At 49.0% G+C, this 14,384-nt stretch overlaps 1 protein-coding gene across 1 annotated transcript in view; it reads right to left on the reverse strand.

The window, feature by feature from the left end:
• The window catches only part of XPC (XPC complex subunit, DNA damage recognition and repair factor), a gene marked incomplete at its 5' end in the record, with an annotated part of 33,530 nt that overhangs the window by 2,384 nt on the left and 16,762 nt on the right, over positions 1-14,384 (reverse strand). The window contains 6 exons of the mRNA XM_082848732.1: positions 161-330; positions 443-577; positions 1,549-1,630; positions 4,364-4,524; positions 5,732-6,628; positions 7,453-7,542. Of these exons, the coding sequence (XP_082704858.1) occupies positions 161-330; positions 443-577; positions 1,549-1,630; positions 4,364-4,524; positions 5,732-6,628; positions 7,453-7,542 (1,535 nt within the window). The remainder of the gene's footprint in view (positions 1-160; positions 331-442; positions 578-1,548; positions 1,631-4,363; positions 4,525-5,731; positions 6,629-7,452; positions 7,543-14,384) is intronic.

A 14,384-nucleotide genomic window follows, 5' to 3' on the forward strand; every position in this document is an offset into this window, starting at 1 on the left:
ACGGGAGAGACCACAACAGTGAGAGGCCCGTGTACCGCAAAAAAAAAAAAAAAAAAGAGCCACTGGGCCTCAACCCCTGCCAGCCCCACACCAATCTCCCGCCCCTTCTCCATAACTTCCCCCCACCCCTTCTGGCCTCCACGGGAGGCCCCTCACGCACATGGGATGGGAGTAGCCTTTGTGGAAATCGAAGCCCGTAACAGCCTGGGCACAGTCAATGTTCAGCTTTCGGGCCACGCGGTGCAAGTTGGGCAGGTTCAGCTGGACGCAGCCGACAGGCATCATGCCGGGCAGGAAGAGGTACACGTTGCCAAATTCGTTCCGGGGGACCTGCGGAGGGTGGCGCTCTGGGTCCGGCGGCCACAGAGGGAGGTGGCCTGGTACCGACTGAGCGTGGCCCTTACCTAGCAGGTGGCCTGGTACCACTGAGCGCGGCCCTTACCTTCCCGTCCACAGCCACCGGTGGCTGGTACTCCTCGGTCTGCCACTTGCCAAACAGGCCCAGGTCATTGTAGTCCTGCAGTTGCGGCTCAGCCAGGCGGGCTCTCCGGGCCCGGTTGGAATAGCCTTTTACAACCTACACCCGAGGGGACAGCCACAGTTAATTAACAAAGGCAACCACTTCCTGAGCATTCACTGTACACCGGGCACTGTTCTCAGTGCTTCTGTGTATTCATTAATCTTTTCAACAAACCCAGGAAGTAGAGTCTATTATCGCCTCCATCTTATAGCAGCCTAGGAGGTGTAAACAGTTCACCTACAGTTACACAGCTTGTAGAGCGTGTGTCTTGAACAGCTATGCTGTGCTTGGTGTCCATCACTGAAGGGGAAATTAGGACTCAGAGATGTTCCTGTGGCCGGTGAGTGACGGGGCCTGCTTTTGGCAGTGACCGGCTCCCCGTGCCTCAGCCCCTTCCCACCAACCAGAGGCCCCTGCACCCTGGCCCAGCTCCCTGGGTCTCACAATGCGAAGGGCTCCTCCGAGGGATCTGACAAAGAAAAGCGACTGTGTCTCATGACTGGCCACCGTCCTCCGCCGGCTGAAGCGGGCCCTATGTCCCGTGACAGCCTGTGTGGTCTGCACTGAATTCATGCGTCTGTGGGCAGCTGACCGGCTAGAGAGGGAATGAGGCATTGGGGCTGCACGCTGCCATCTCACTAGCTCAGGCCTTGGACAGGTTTCCCTTTCTGAGCTCCTGTTTTTTCATCTGTACAACGGGCATCCTGATGCTAACTCCTGTGAGACTCAGCAAAGATCACATACATGCAAAATGAAGGGACAGTGAGGGCGGGTGGGCCTGTCCACGCTAGGCAGGGCTCCGGCCTCTCAGAACAAATGGGTGACATGGTTCTGACCCAGAAGGCCAAGGTTCTGACCCACAACACCGGGGCCTGGAGGGCTGCTTGCTGGCCTAGATTTCCTGTGTGCTCGGGAAGGCCCATCTCTTACAAGGTCCTCAGTAAAGATGCTCTTCTCCTCTGATCCTCTCAAGCCAGAACAGTCTGTCCCCACGCGTGCGCGGCAGCCCACAGTCCCGCGGCTGTTACCTTGTAGGGCACTTCTCCAAGCCTCACCACCCGGGCCTGTTTCAGCCACGTGTCCTTGGAGTGCAGGGTGTGCACGCAGTCCCTAAGGAGCCAACGGGAGACAAGACAAGGTTCACGCCCACTGAAGCACCCCGTGCCCAGTAGCCCGCAGGGCCCAGCTCCCTCCTCTGGCCCCCCAGGAGAAGGGGGAGCTCGGCCCTGGAGCGTCTCCCGGGGCACCAGGGGCCTGCGTCAGGCCCACGGTTAACAGGCACCTGCTGTCTCGCAGGGGGATGCATCCACTCACAAATCCCAAACTAAATGGCTTCCCGTGGTGCCTTCCCCCTCCTCCTGCCGGAAGGGCCCAGCAGCACAGGTGCAAGCCCTCACCCAGGGTCTGGTCTGCTCCTGAATACCAGAGACGGGGAGGGAGGGGCGAGTGTCCAGAGAAGGGGTGGGGAAGCCAGAAGACAACAACACGGAGACTACAGTAAGCTGACAAAGTACACAGGTTAGGATGAATGCACACAGAGCAATCGGTTCCACCTGGCTCTGGCTTCGCTCTCCTTCCAGAGCTTAGAGCCACACCCTGCCTCACATTCCAGCTGCTTCCTGCTGAGCCTTCAGCAAGGCCCGCCCTTCAGTAGGGCTCCAAGGAGCAGGGGCACTAAGCTCCCTCTGGTGCGGACATCCGGCCCTTCGCCTGCCCCCCCCCCCCCCCGGGCTGAGACTGACGTCCAGCACAGTACACCGGACAGGGTCACACCTCCTCTGTGCCCCTTCCTAGCGGGGTGACCCCCGATCCATCAGGAACGGTGAGTGCTGCCTCCCTGCCTCACAAGCTGCTGGCGGGACCAGAGCCAAGGGCTCCAGACGCGTACCCACCGCAGGGGCACATCTCTGCCTTGAAAGAGTGACTGTCACGGTCGTGGTCTTCCGGGAGGAGCGGAGAAGGGGCAAGCAGGTGGGCATCGTCTGGACATTCATAAGGATAGCAGAGGGAAGTGGGCACAGACAGCCCGTTCAGAATAAATCGCAGCTTCTAACCACTTTACATCTATTAGGACACTACTCAAGAAACAAAACAAGAACTGGCGAGAATGTAGAGACAGTGCGACCTTCATGCTCTGCTGGGGGACGTAAAATGATGCAGCCACTGCAGAAAACAGTGCGGAGGTTCATTACAAAGTTAAACAATCATCATGTGATGCAGAAATCCTACTTCTGGGCATATACATCCAAAAGGACTGAAAGCAGGGTCTCAAGAGATGTCTGTGCACCCATGTTCATAGCAGCACTAAAAGCAACAGCCAGAAGGGGAAGCAACACAAGTGTCCATCAATGCATGCCATGGATGCCAGTCACGAAAGGACAAATGCTGTAGGATCCACTTCTATGAGGTGCCTGGAGGAGTCAGATTCATAGAGACAAAGTAGAGGGTGGTTACCAGGGCCGGGGTGGGGGGAGGGAGGTTAGTGTTGATGGGGACAGTTTGGGAAGACAGAAAAGTTCTGCAGATGGTGGTGATGGCTGCACAACAATGTGAATGTACTTAGTACTACTGGACTCTTAAAGCGGTTACATGGTAAATTTCGTTCTGTATATTTTATTACATTAAAAACAGAAAAAGTCTGCCTCGAAAGCTTTCTCCAGGCAGGGACCCCCTTCCCACCAGATGTCCCCTGCACGTGAGGACACCTGTGCTGTATCCTCCATTGAGGTCGCCAGGCCCTGGACGCTGACTGTCGGCAGCTGGGCCCCTGACCAGCCAGGGGACAGAAAGCTCCCACAGTGACCCTAACCGGAGGGTCAGGGACGACTCCCTTCGGGGCTGAGCTGCAGGAAGTAGCTCTCAGGCAGAGAGGACTTGAGCCACCTACTCCTGTGAGTTTCCCTAAGTTCCCTTTTCTGTCTTTCTTTTCTCGTTTATTAAGAACATCCTCTATTTTGTGGTCTTGCATCTTGGTCTTGGTCTTTTTAGAGTTTCTAAAGATCACTTATTTTCTTTCTCTTAACATTTCTTACATTTCTTCCATTGTTAATGCTGACTCACCTTAAGTTCATTACATTTTTTCTCAGTTTTAACTTTGTATATATTTTGTTTTCTATGCTGTTCCCTTCCCCCCCTTCTTTGGCAATTTGTTTTTACTGTGGGGAAAAAACACACATAAGATAAAATTTACCCTCTGAACCATTTTCCGAGTCTACAGCTCAGTGGCATCAAGTACACTCATACTGTTATGTAACCGTCACCACCATCATCTCCAGAACTTTCTCCTCTTCCCAAACTGAAACTCTGTCCCCATTAAAATATCTGTTCATTTTAAGTTTCATTATCAAATCCTTTATTCCTTCCTTTTGCATGTTTTTTGACTTCTGTTTTGGGGGGTGTTTTCTTATTACCCCATATAATCCTTATCTGTCCTACGTATCTTTCCCCACATAGCTTTTCTCCCCCTGATCTTTTTTTTTTCTATTTATTTATTTATTTTTTGCGGTACGCGGGCCTCTCACTGTTGTGGCCTCTCCCGTTGCGGAGCACAGGCTCCAGACGCGCAGGCTCAGCGGCCATGGCTCACGGGCCCAGCCACTCCGCGGCATGTGGGATCTTCCCGGACCGGGGCACGAACCCGTGTCCCCTGCATCGGCAGGCGGACTCTCAACCTCTGCGCCACCAGGGAAGCCCCCTGCTGATCTTGTAATCCCCATGGTTTTCATTTCCAGGCCGCAACCTCTCTGCCATGCCCCCCGCCCACAAACGGCATGCGCACACCGTGAAGCTCGAACCCCAGCCCGGCGAAGGCTGCTAATCCCAGGCCGCCGGGCGTCTCCTCACCTGGAGTAGACAGCCTCTCCGCGGCAGTACCCGAGGATGGCGGCCGTCTCGGGGTAGATGGCCTCGTACTTGAGGAGGTGCCTCTTGAGGGCGTACAGGGGGTGGTTCTTGTACATGCCTATGACGGTGGGCAGAGGCTGGTCCAGGTGCCTCGCCTGAAACTGCAGAGGCCGAGAGACGACGTTGGGCGTGGTGCTCGGAGAGGGAGGGAGGTTGGCGGCGACCCCCGAACTTGCCCAGGTAACTGACGGTGCCGTGGGGCTTTCGGGGCCCCAGGGCCGCCGCACCACGCTGTGACCTGGCGTTCTGTCCCACGGGTTTAGGTGCCTCGGAAGCTCCGCAGGGGCCGGTAATCCTGCAGCTCGCAGCAACAGAAAAGTCAGCCCTACCCTCTGACACCTCGGCCGGCCCGAGCAGAGCCTTCCTCGGGAGGAGGCCTCACCTCAAGTGACACCACAATTCTGTGACACGGGTTCAGCGGCTCGGCTCCCCCGGAAACCAGAATGAGCACTCACACCTTCTCCGTCCACTACGATCAACACCTGTTCTCCCCGCTGCCTCAAGGAGCCTAGCTCTTCGCAGGCAACCCCACGGCTCTCACCTGCATCCCACTCACCAGGTCTCCTGCATTTCCCCGCAGCATCTCTTCAAACCCCGACAGACAAGGGAGGAGCGGCAAGTGGGGAGCAGGAGGGACCCCGCTTGGCCAGCTTGCATGACAAGCCCTTGAACCAGGTCAGTCACAACACGCTCTGCACGACTCCCACGACCCTGTTACCTCTGAGCCACACCCTGAGCGATGCGGTGCAGAGGGACGACTCCCTGCCCCGGGGAAGTGGGAATAATTCTCTAGCAAGTCTGCCCACCCTGCGCTGTGGGCAGCCCTGCACAAGCCCCGGGCCCTCTTCCGGGCCCACGGCTGTCCCACGACTCAGGGATGTGCTGCTGCTCCAGAAGCCGCCCCCCAGGGTGCCCCTCAACAGACAAGCCATCTCCTCAGCCCTCCTCCTGGGAGCTGAGTGTTCCGGGTCGGGGCAGGGGTGCTGGCGTGCACACCTCTGCGCGTGTGCACGCTGAGAAGGGGGACCAATTATGTTACTGCGTGTTTTCCTCTTTCACTCAGGACTACTTACCTGACGTAAAGCTCCAAATTTATAACTGGGCAATAACTGAAAGTACACAGGCTTTGAAGCCAGAGCAACCTGGGTTCAAATACCAGGTTGGCTCATCTCTCAGATTCTAAACGTTTAGCTGGTAAAATTAAGGCTACGATAACCCCAGCTTTGTACTGTTGCTGTGACAATTAATTGAGGTAAAAACACAACACGGGGCTGGGCATCCAGCAGGTGCACGTGCGCAAGGCCTCACCTCCTGGTCCTCCTTCTGCTCCCTCTCCACCAGCGGGCTCCGGTAGGGTCGCAGGGTCTCGGCCCACCACGCGGCATCAACCCGGCACTTTCGGGTCACCGTCATCCAGGCAGGGTCGTACCTCTGTGTGACATCGCGCAACCAGCCGTCGCTGTCGATGCCCACGATGTAGGTCACAGGCTTGGTGGCGTACTGGTAGCAGGTCAGGGGCTGGCCCACTACACCGTGCACACAGTCCACGCACACCCACTTCTCCTCCTGCTCAGAGAACACCTCCAGCCACTGGTCCACACCAGCTGCTCTCCGGCCGTCTGCCTCCTCACCATCCACGGGCATCTTACGCTTGCCTCTCTTACGCTTACTGCCGGAAGCGCTTACAGATGCTTCTGGAAAGCCAGGGGGCTGACGGTCGCTTCCACGCTGGGACCTGGACTCCCTCTTGGACCCCACCTTCATCCTCTGAGGGGCGGCGGCCCTCCTCTGCCTTGCAAGGCCTGGCTCAGAATCCTCGTCGGATGGGCGATGGCTGTCCGAGCTGGAGAGCTCAAAGTCAGAGCTGCTGCTGGCCTTGTCACTCCCGCTCTCCTCTTTGTAAGACACCCTGGCGGCCGCCTGCCGCTCCCGGCCCCGCGAACGCCTCTGGGTCCCCTCCGTCTGCCCCCCGGCCTTGCCCTCTTCTTTCCTGCTGGAGGAGGGCTCTCTCCGTTTCTTCCTGGTGGCAGCCGCCTTGCTCCCCTTCGCTTTGTCAGGTGCACTGCCAGTGCCCTCAGAAGACATGTCCTCTCGTCTGCTTCCTCTGCTGGTCTCTGGTTTGCTTGGCTTTCCAGGAACTTGGCTGGAAGTTTCTGAGGAGCCTCCAGGACCCTCTGTGGATCTCTCCTTGGAAGGTTTCTTTCCCTTAAACAGAATAGGAAATTTTTGTGTTTTCTTTTTTTGCTAGTGATGCAATAAAGACTCTGGCATCTAATGGGGCTAAGTCACACTGGAACACCAGCGTACACAAGACATTCCCGGCTCAGACAGTGACAGGCTGGCTACCCTCCAGGATTGTAAGAAAGCAGTCACTAAATTCTGCAGCTCCTTAAATAAGGCCACACTCTAATTCTTTTCAATACAAAGTGTAGCACAGGCAAAAGAGCACAGGATGTGGAAACAAACCCGGGTTCAAACTCCACTTCTGCTTTCTCATTTTTTATGTGATTCAGATAAATTATGTAACCTCTGAGTCTCAGTTTCCTCAGCAATAGTACTCACCTTGCACATAAGGCATTTTGCAAACAAAGTCACAGCATTAAGAATTCAGAAATTATTAAACTTGACTCCTGGACCGAATTTCGGACAATGCCAGCACCCCAAGGAGCACAGTGTTCAGCCTCCTTGGATGATGGCAGAGCTCTGAGTCCTCACCGTCCTCTCTCCGCACTGCTGAGGATGACCAGTACCTTTTTATTCTACCATTTTCAGAACAGAAACCAGAGCACGAAGGAGCCCAGGCTCTCGCAGGCCCCTCTACGCACGCAAAGCCCGGCTGCTAGATACCCACCCAGGCGCCCAGTCTTCCCAGCACAGGGCCTGTGCCAGGCAGGCTCAGAGGAACCCTGGTCCACGAAGACTGATTTTTAAAAATCGTCTAATGAGCAGATCTGTTTGCTCTAAGTCTCATAATTTCTCACTCCTCCCTGACCAACTACTCTTTTCTCTGAAAGCCCCGGGAACCTCACCTTCGCTGCTGATAACTTCAGAGGAATTGGCTGTAGAGACAGTACAAGTCGGGTAGGGAGATGTAGGGCCCGGAGAATCAGTAAAAATATCTATGATGAAAAAGAACAACATGCTTATCCTCAGGGAAGAATGAAGCATTTGCATAATTCCAAGCTGTTTGTTGTGGTGCCTGTTTATAAAAGGGAAACAACCAACTTGTCTAACAGTAGAAGCCTGGAACCCTCAACACTATTAAAATGATGCTGTAGAGATTTATCTTTGTAGAAAAATGGGGAAAGGTAACCATATATTAAAGGAAAATAAATGTTTGCTTTTTAATGAGTTATGTTAATTTTTGTAAGAAAAAATCGTGTCCAGACATAAACATGTATGTGTATTTGGAAAAGCACCCATATTGGGTTATGGGTGTTTATAGGTGTTTGGTTTTTTTCCAGCTCACCTATCTTCTGATTGTTCTGTTTTCAACATGTGTTGTGTTTGTGATAAAACAGTAAAGCAAAATACCACTTCGAGAGAAAAGGCATCATCATCATCAGGCCCGAGAACCCCTCCCGTGCACTCAACCTCCCCAGAGCGAATATTTCAACCAGAGGCTGCAGCTCTAAAAATTCTGTGAACTTGGAAGGATGGGAGCCTCCTCATGGGAATTAACCTCCAAAACAACAACAGTGGGACAGCACGTGAGCAAGATCTTCCCACACAGACCTCAGGGTCCTGGCGTCCTCATGAATCACTACAGTCATCTTCCCTCCTCGGAAAGCAAGAGCAAAAGTCAGAAACAGGAAGGCAGGTTTTCTGTGAAAAGCCAGTTATATTGAAACAAATAACTACTTTTGCCTTGTTTCTTCTGGAGTTAAAAACGGCGGATGAGAAAACATCAAAGAAACCCAAATTGAGGAACTCTACAAAATTCCTAAAAAGCACTCCTCAGGGGCGCAGGGGTGACAAGATCACTAATGCCTGGACTGCATCCTGGGACAGGAAAAGGGCATCAGTGGGAAAACGTGGAAAACAGAACTCACCCCTACAGTGTGGCTGACCACACGCTCTTAACTGGCACAGTGCACACCATACGAGTGTTGGTTGGCTCCTCACTTTCTCTGTGTGTGGGTGGTGCAGGGGCACGGGTGTAAAAGGCAGGGAAACCGAGCACCAGCAGGCGGCTGAATGATGGTTTAAACCTAGAACCTCCATCCGGAACATCCCCACCTCGTCCTCCTCACAAGACCACAGGGAAGACTGAATAAGGTCAGGTACACGACAGCACTCTGGAAGCGATCTTGTGCCTCACAAAGATGCGTGGTCACCACCTTTCACAAGTACGTCACTGAAGAAAAAATTTAAGTTACAAAACTGTATGACCCCTACACTAAATACAAGGTGAGCCAAGTGAAAAGGACGAATCCTAGAAACATACAAATTACCAAAACGAACTCAAGAGAAAACAGAGACTCTGAAGAGACCTATAACGAGAGACTGAGTCAAAAATCAAGCCCTCCCAATAGAGGGGGATCAAGACAGCAGAGTATGAGGACGTGGAGCTCACCTCCCCCCACAAACACACCAAAAACACATCTACACGAGCAATAACTCCCACAGAAAACTAACTGGAAACTCACAGAAGATCTCCCATAACCAAAGCTGCAAGAAAGATCTCCATGTAATCGGGTAGGATGCAAAAAAGAAAGGTTGGGACCGGCACTCCTGGGAGGGATCTGTCAGGAAGAGAAGGTGTCCGCTTGCCCTGGGGAGTCCCCTTCGGGCTGGGAAGCCCACTGAGACAGACAGGAGGGCTGGAGAAGCCTAGACTCTACTCAAGAGGAGCATGCGGGCTGGCTTGCTAACAACCAGGACAGAGAGACCTGCCCTGGTGGTGGCCGCCTCCCCGCACTTCCCAATTCAAAGGGGCGAATGCCCTGGCCCTGCTCACTCCACACCACGGCCTGGCGTGAGATCAGTGCAGAGACTGGGTCTAGCTGCGCAGAGGCAGACGGGGTGCCTAGGATGTGATCCAGGTGGGACTGTGAAGACTCCCGTCAGTGCACACACAGGGGCGACGGGGCACGCTGGGAAGACAGTGTCAGCGCATGCCACACATGGCACCTCAACAAGGTGCAGCAGCTAAGCAGTGAATTTCACGTAGAACCTACAAGATGCTGCCACGAGAAACTCGCTTCATGGCGAAAGACGCACACAGACTGAAAGCGAAGTATGAAAAATATTTCATGCAAATGGAAACAACAAGCAAGCGGGCACAGCAATACTTAACAAAAGACAAAGCAGACTTCAAAACAAAGACCATACAGAAAGACAAAGAAGGATATTACATAACAATAAAGGCATCAATACAACAGCGTATTACACTTGTTAACATATACGTTTCCAATACAGGAGCACCTAAATATATAAAACAAATATTAACAGACATAAAAGGAGAAATTCACAGGAATACAATAACAATAGAGGACTATAACATCCCACCTACATCAATGAACAGATCATCCAGACAGAAAATCGGTATGGCAACAGAGGTCCTAAATGACACAATGGACCAACTGTACTTAATAGATATCTACAGGACACTAAATAAGAAAAACACCAAATATACATTCTTTTCAAGCCAGCAAGGAACATTCTCACGGATAGACACATACTTGGTCACAAAACAAGCCTCAACAAGTTTAAGAGGACAGAAATATTTTCAGGCATCTTTTCTCACCACAACGGTAAGAAACTAGAAATCAACCATAGAAAGGAAAACAGGAAAAGAACAAACACAAAGAGACTAAACAACATGTTACTAAAAAGCAAATGGGTTGATGATGAAATCAAAGAGGAGATCAGAAATATCTTGAGACAAATGAAAATAGAAACACAATCTTACAAAATCTATGGGATGCAGCAAAAGCAGTTCTAAGAGGGAAGCGCATAGCAATACAGGCCTTCCACAAAAACAAGAAAAATCTCAAACAAGATAACCTACAAACAAGATAACCTACAATCTCAAACAAGATAACCTAAAAGAATGAGAAAAAGAAGGACAAACAAAACCCAAAGTCAGCAGAAGGAAGAAATAATAAAGATCAGAGAGGAAATAAAAGACATCAAAAAAGCAATAGAAAAGATCAATAAAACCAAGAGCTGTTTTTGTTTTTAAGATAAACCAAATTGATAAACCTCTAGCGAGGCTCACCAACAAGAAGAGAGAGAGGACCCAAATAAACAACATAAGAAATAAAAGAGGAGAAACAACTGAAACCACAGAAAAACAAAAAATCATGGAAGAATACAGTTATATGCCAACAAACTGGACAGCCTAGAACAAGTGAACAAGTTTCTAGAAACATACAGCCTGTCAAAACTGAGTCAAGAAGAAACAATTTGAACAGACCATTCACTAGAAGTGAAATACAATCTATAATTTAAAAAACTCCCTGCAAACAAAAGTCCAGTACCAGAGAGCTTCACTAGGCAATTCTACCAAACATACAAAAAGACAAAAACAAAAACTTAAATCTATCCTTCTCAAACTATTCCAAAAAAATGAAGAGGGGGGAACACTCCGAACTTCATACTATGAAACCACCATTACCCTGATACCAAAACCAGACAAAGACAGTGAGAGGCCCGCGCACCACGATGAAGAGCGGCCCCCACTCGCCGCAACTAGAGAAAGTCCACGCACAGAAACGAAGACCCAACACAGACATAAATAAATAAATAAATAAATAAAAATTTAAAAAAAAAACACAACTCCTAGAAGAAAACATAGGCGGAACACTCTTTGACATAAATTGTAGCAATATTTTCTTGAATCAGTCTTTTAAGGCAAAATAAATAAAAGCAAAAATAAACAAATGGGACCTAATTAAACTTAAAAGGCTTTACACAACAAAGGAAACCATTAACAAAATGAAAAGACAACCTACTGAATGGGAGAAAATGTTTGCAAATGATGAGACTGACAAGGGTTAATATCCAAAATATACAAACAGCTCATATAGCTCAATAACAAAAAAAACCAAACAACCTGGGCTTCCCTGGTGGCGCAGTGGTTGAGAGTCCGCCTGCCGATGCAGGGGACACGGTTTCGTGCCCCGGTCCAGGAAGATCCCACATGCCGCGGAACGGCTGGGCCCGTGAGCCATGGTCACTGAGCCTGCGCGTCCAGAGCCTGTGCTCCGCAACGGGAGAGGCCACAACAGTGAGAGGCCCGCGTACCAGAAAACAAAAACAAACAACCAACCCAATCAAACAATGGGCAGAAGACATACGGATGGCTAACAGGCACATGAAAAGATACTCTACATTGCTAATTATTAGAGAAATGCAAATCAAAACCACAATCAGCTATCACCTCACACCTGTCAGAATGGCTATCATCAAAAAGCCTACAAATAACAAATGATGGAGAGGATGTGGAGAAAAGGGAATCCCCGAACACTGGTGGTAAGAATTTAAATTGGTGCAGCCATTATGGAAAACAGCATGAAAGTTCCTTAAAAAACTAAAAAAAGAACTATCATATGACCCAGCAATTCCACTCCTGGGTATATCTGGAAAAAAACCCTCTAATCCAAAAAGATAACATGCACCCCAGTGAACATAGCAGCACTATTTACAATACTCAAGACATGGAAGGAACCCCAGTACCCATCAACAGATGACTGGATTAAAAAGATGTGGTATATACATACAATGGAATATTACTCAACCACAAAAAACAATAAAATACTTTGCTTTGCAGCAACATGGATGAACCTAGAGAATATTATGCTTCATGAAATAAGTCAGACAGACAAATATAGTAATGATATTGCTTATACGTAGAACCAAAAAAAAAAAAATACAAATGACAGTATATGGAAACAGAGTCACAGATATAGAAAACAAACTTGTGGTTACCAAGGGGGAGTGAGAAGAGGAAAGGGACAAATTAGGGTATGGAATTAACAGATACAAACTACTATACATAAAATAGATAAGCAACAAGGATTTGCTGTATAGCACAGGGAATTATACCCATTATCTTGTAATAAGCTATAATGGAATATAATCTGCAAAAACCACTAAATCACTATGCTGTAATCTGAAACTAACACAATATTGTAAATCAACTATACTTCAATCAATCAATCAACAGAAAATCCATGAATGCAATGCACTACGTTAGTAGAATGAAGGGGAGAAAAATCACAAAATCATCTCATTTGACACAGAAAAAGCATCTGACAGAATCCAAAGCACTTTCATGATTAAAACACATTCAGAAAACTAGAAATACGGAACTTCTTCAACATGATAAAGAATGTATATGAAAATCCACAACTACAAAGATACTCAGTCATGAAAGAGTGAAAAACTTTCCCTCCCAATATCAAGAACCAGACAAGATGCCTGCTTTTGTCACTGCTATTGTACACTGTGCTGGAAGTTCTAGCCAGAGCAACTGGACAAGAACAAGAAACAAAAGGCATCCAAACTGGAAAAGAAGAAGTAAAACTAACTCTATTCACAGAGGTCAAGATCTTATATATAGAAAATCCCAAAGAATGCACAAGAAACTGTTAAATGAACTCAGCAAAGCTGCAAGGTATAAGATCAACACAATCAGCCATTTTTTTATACACCTTCACTGAACAATCTGAGAAGGAAATTAAGAAAACAATACCATTTACAACAGCATCGAAAAGAAAAACATACCTAGAAAAAACCAAGAAGATGAAAGACAGGTACACTGAAAACTACAAAATACAACTAAAAGAAATTTAAAAAGCAAATAAAAGGAAAAAGCCATGTTTACAGACTTAATATTGACTAGATAGCAATGCTGCCCTAATCAATGTACAGAATCAATGCAAACCCTATCAATACTCCAATGGCCTTTTTTTTTCGCGGTACGCAGGCCTCTCACTGTTGTGGCCTCTCCCATTGCAGAGCACAGGCTCCGGACGCGCAGGCTCAGTGGCCCAGCCGCTCCACGGCATGTGGGATCTTCCCGGACCGGGGCATGAACCCATGTCCCCTGCATTGGCAGGCGGACTCTCAACCACTTGTGCCACCAGGGAAGCCCCTCCAATGGCCTTTTTTGCAGAAATGGAAAAGCAGACCATCAATTTCACATGAAACTGCACAGGGCCCCACATAGCCAAAATGGCCTTATGAGGTTGTACTCATACTTCTGATTTCAAAACTTACTACAGATTCACAGTAATCAAAACAGTGTGGCACTGGCATAAGGACAGACATGTAGACCAATGGAATAGAACAGACAGCCCAGAAATTAACCCAAGTGTCTATGGCCAACTGATTTCTGATAAGTGTGCCAAGACCATTCATCCCCATTGAAAAACTTCCAATAAATAGTGAAAATAATACAACAAATACAATGAATAGGTGAAAGACTAGTCTCTTCAAGAAATGGTGCTGGGACCACTGGATATCCACGTGCAAAAATAATGAAGTTGAACACCTACCTTACATCATATAAAAACATTAACTCAAAATGGATGAAAGACCTAAATGTAAGAGCTAAAACTGTAAAACTCTTAGAAGGAAATACAGGAGGAAATCTTCATGATCTGGGATTTGGCAATGAATTCTTGGTATGACACCAGAAGTACAAGAAACAAAAGAGGACTTCCCTGGTGGCACAGTGGTTAAGAATCTGCCTGCCAGTGCAGGGGACACGGGTTCGAGCCCAGGTCTGGGAAGACCCCACATGCTGCGGAGCAACTAAGTATGTGTGCCACAACTACTGAAGCCCGCACACCTACAGCCCGTGCTCCGCAACAAAAGAAGCCACCGCATTAAGAAACCCGCGCACCACAACGAAGAGTAGCCCCCACTCGCCGCAACTAGAGAAAGCTCACGCACAGCAACCAAGACCCAATGCAGCCAAAAATAAAATAATTTTTAAAAAAAAAGAAAA

Source organism: Leucopleurus acutus (assembly GCF_964270905.1).
Source record: "Leucopleurus acutus genome assembly, chromosome: 10".
NCBI lineage: Eukaryota > Metazoa > Chordata > Mammalia > Artiodactyla > Delphinidae > Leucopleurus > Leucopleurus acutus.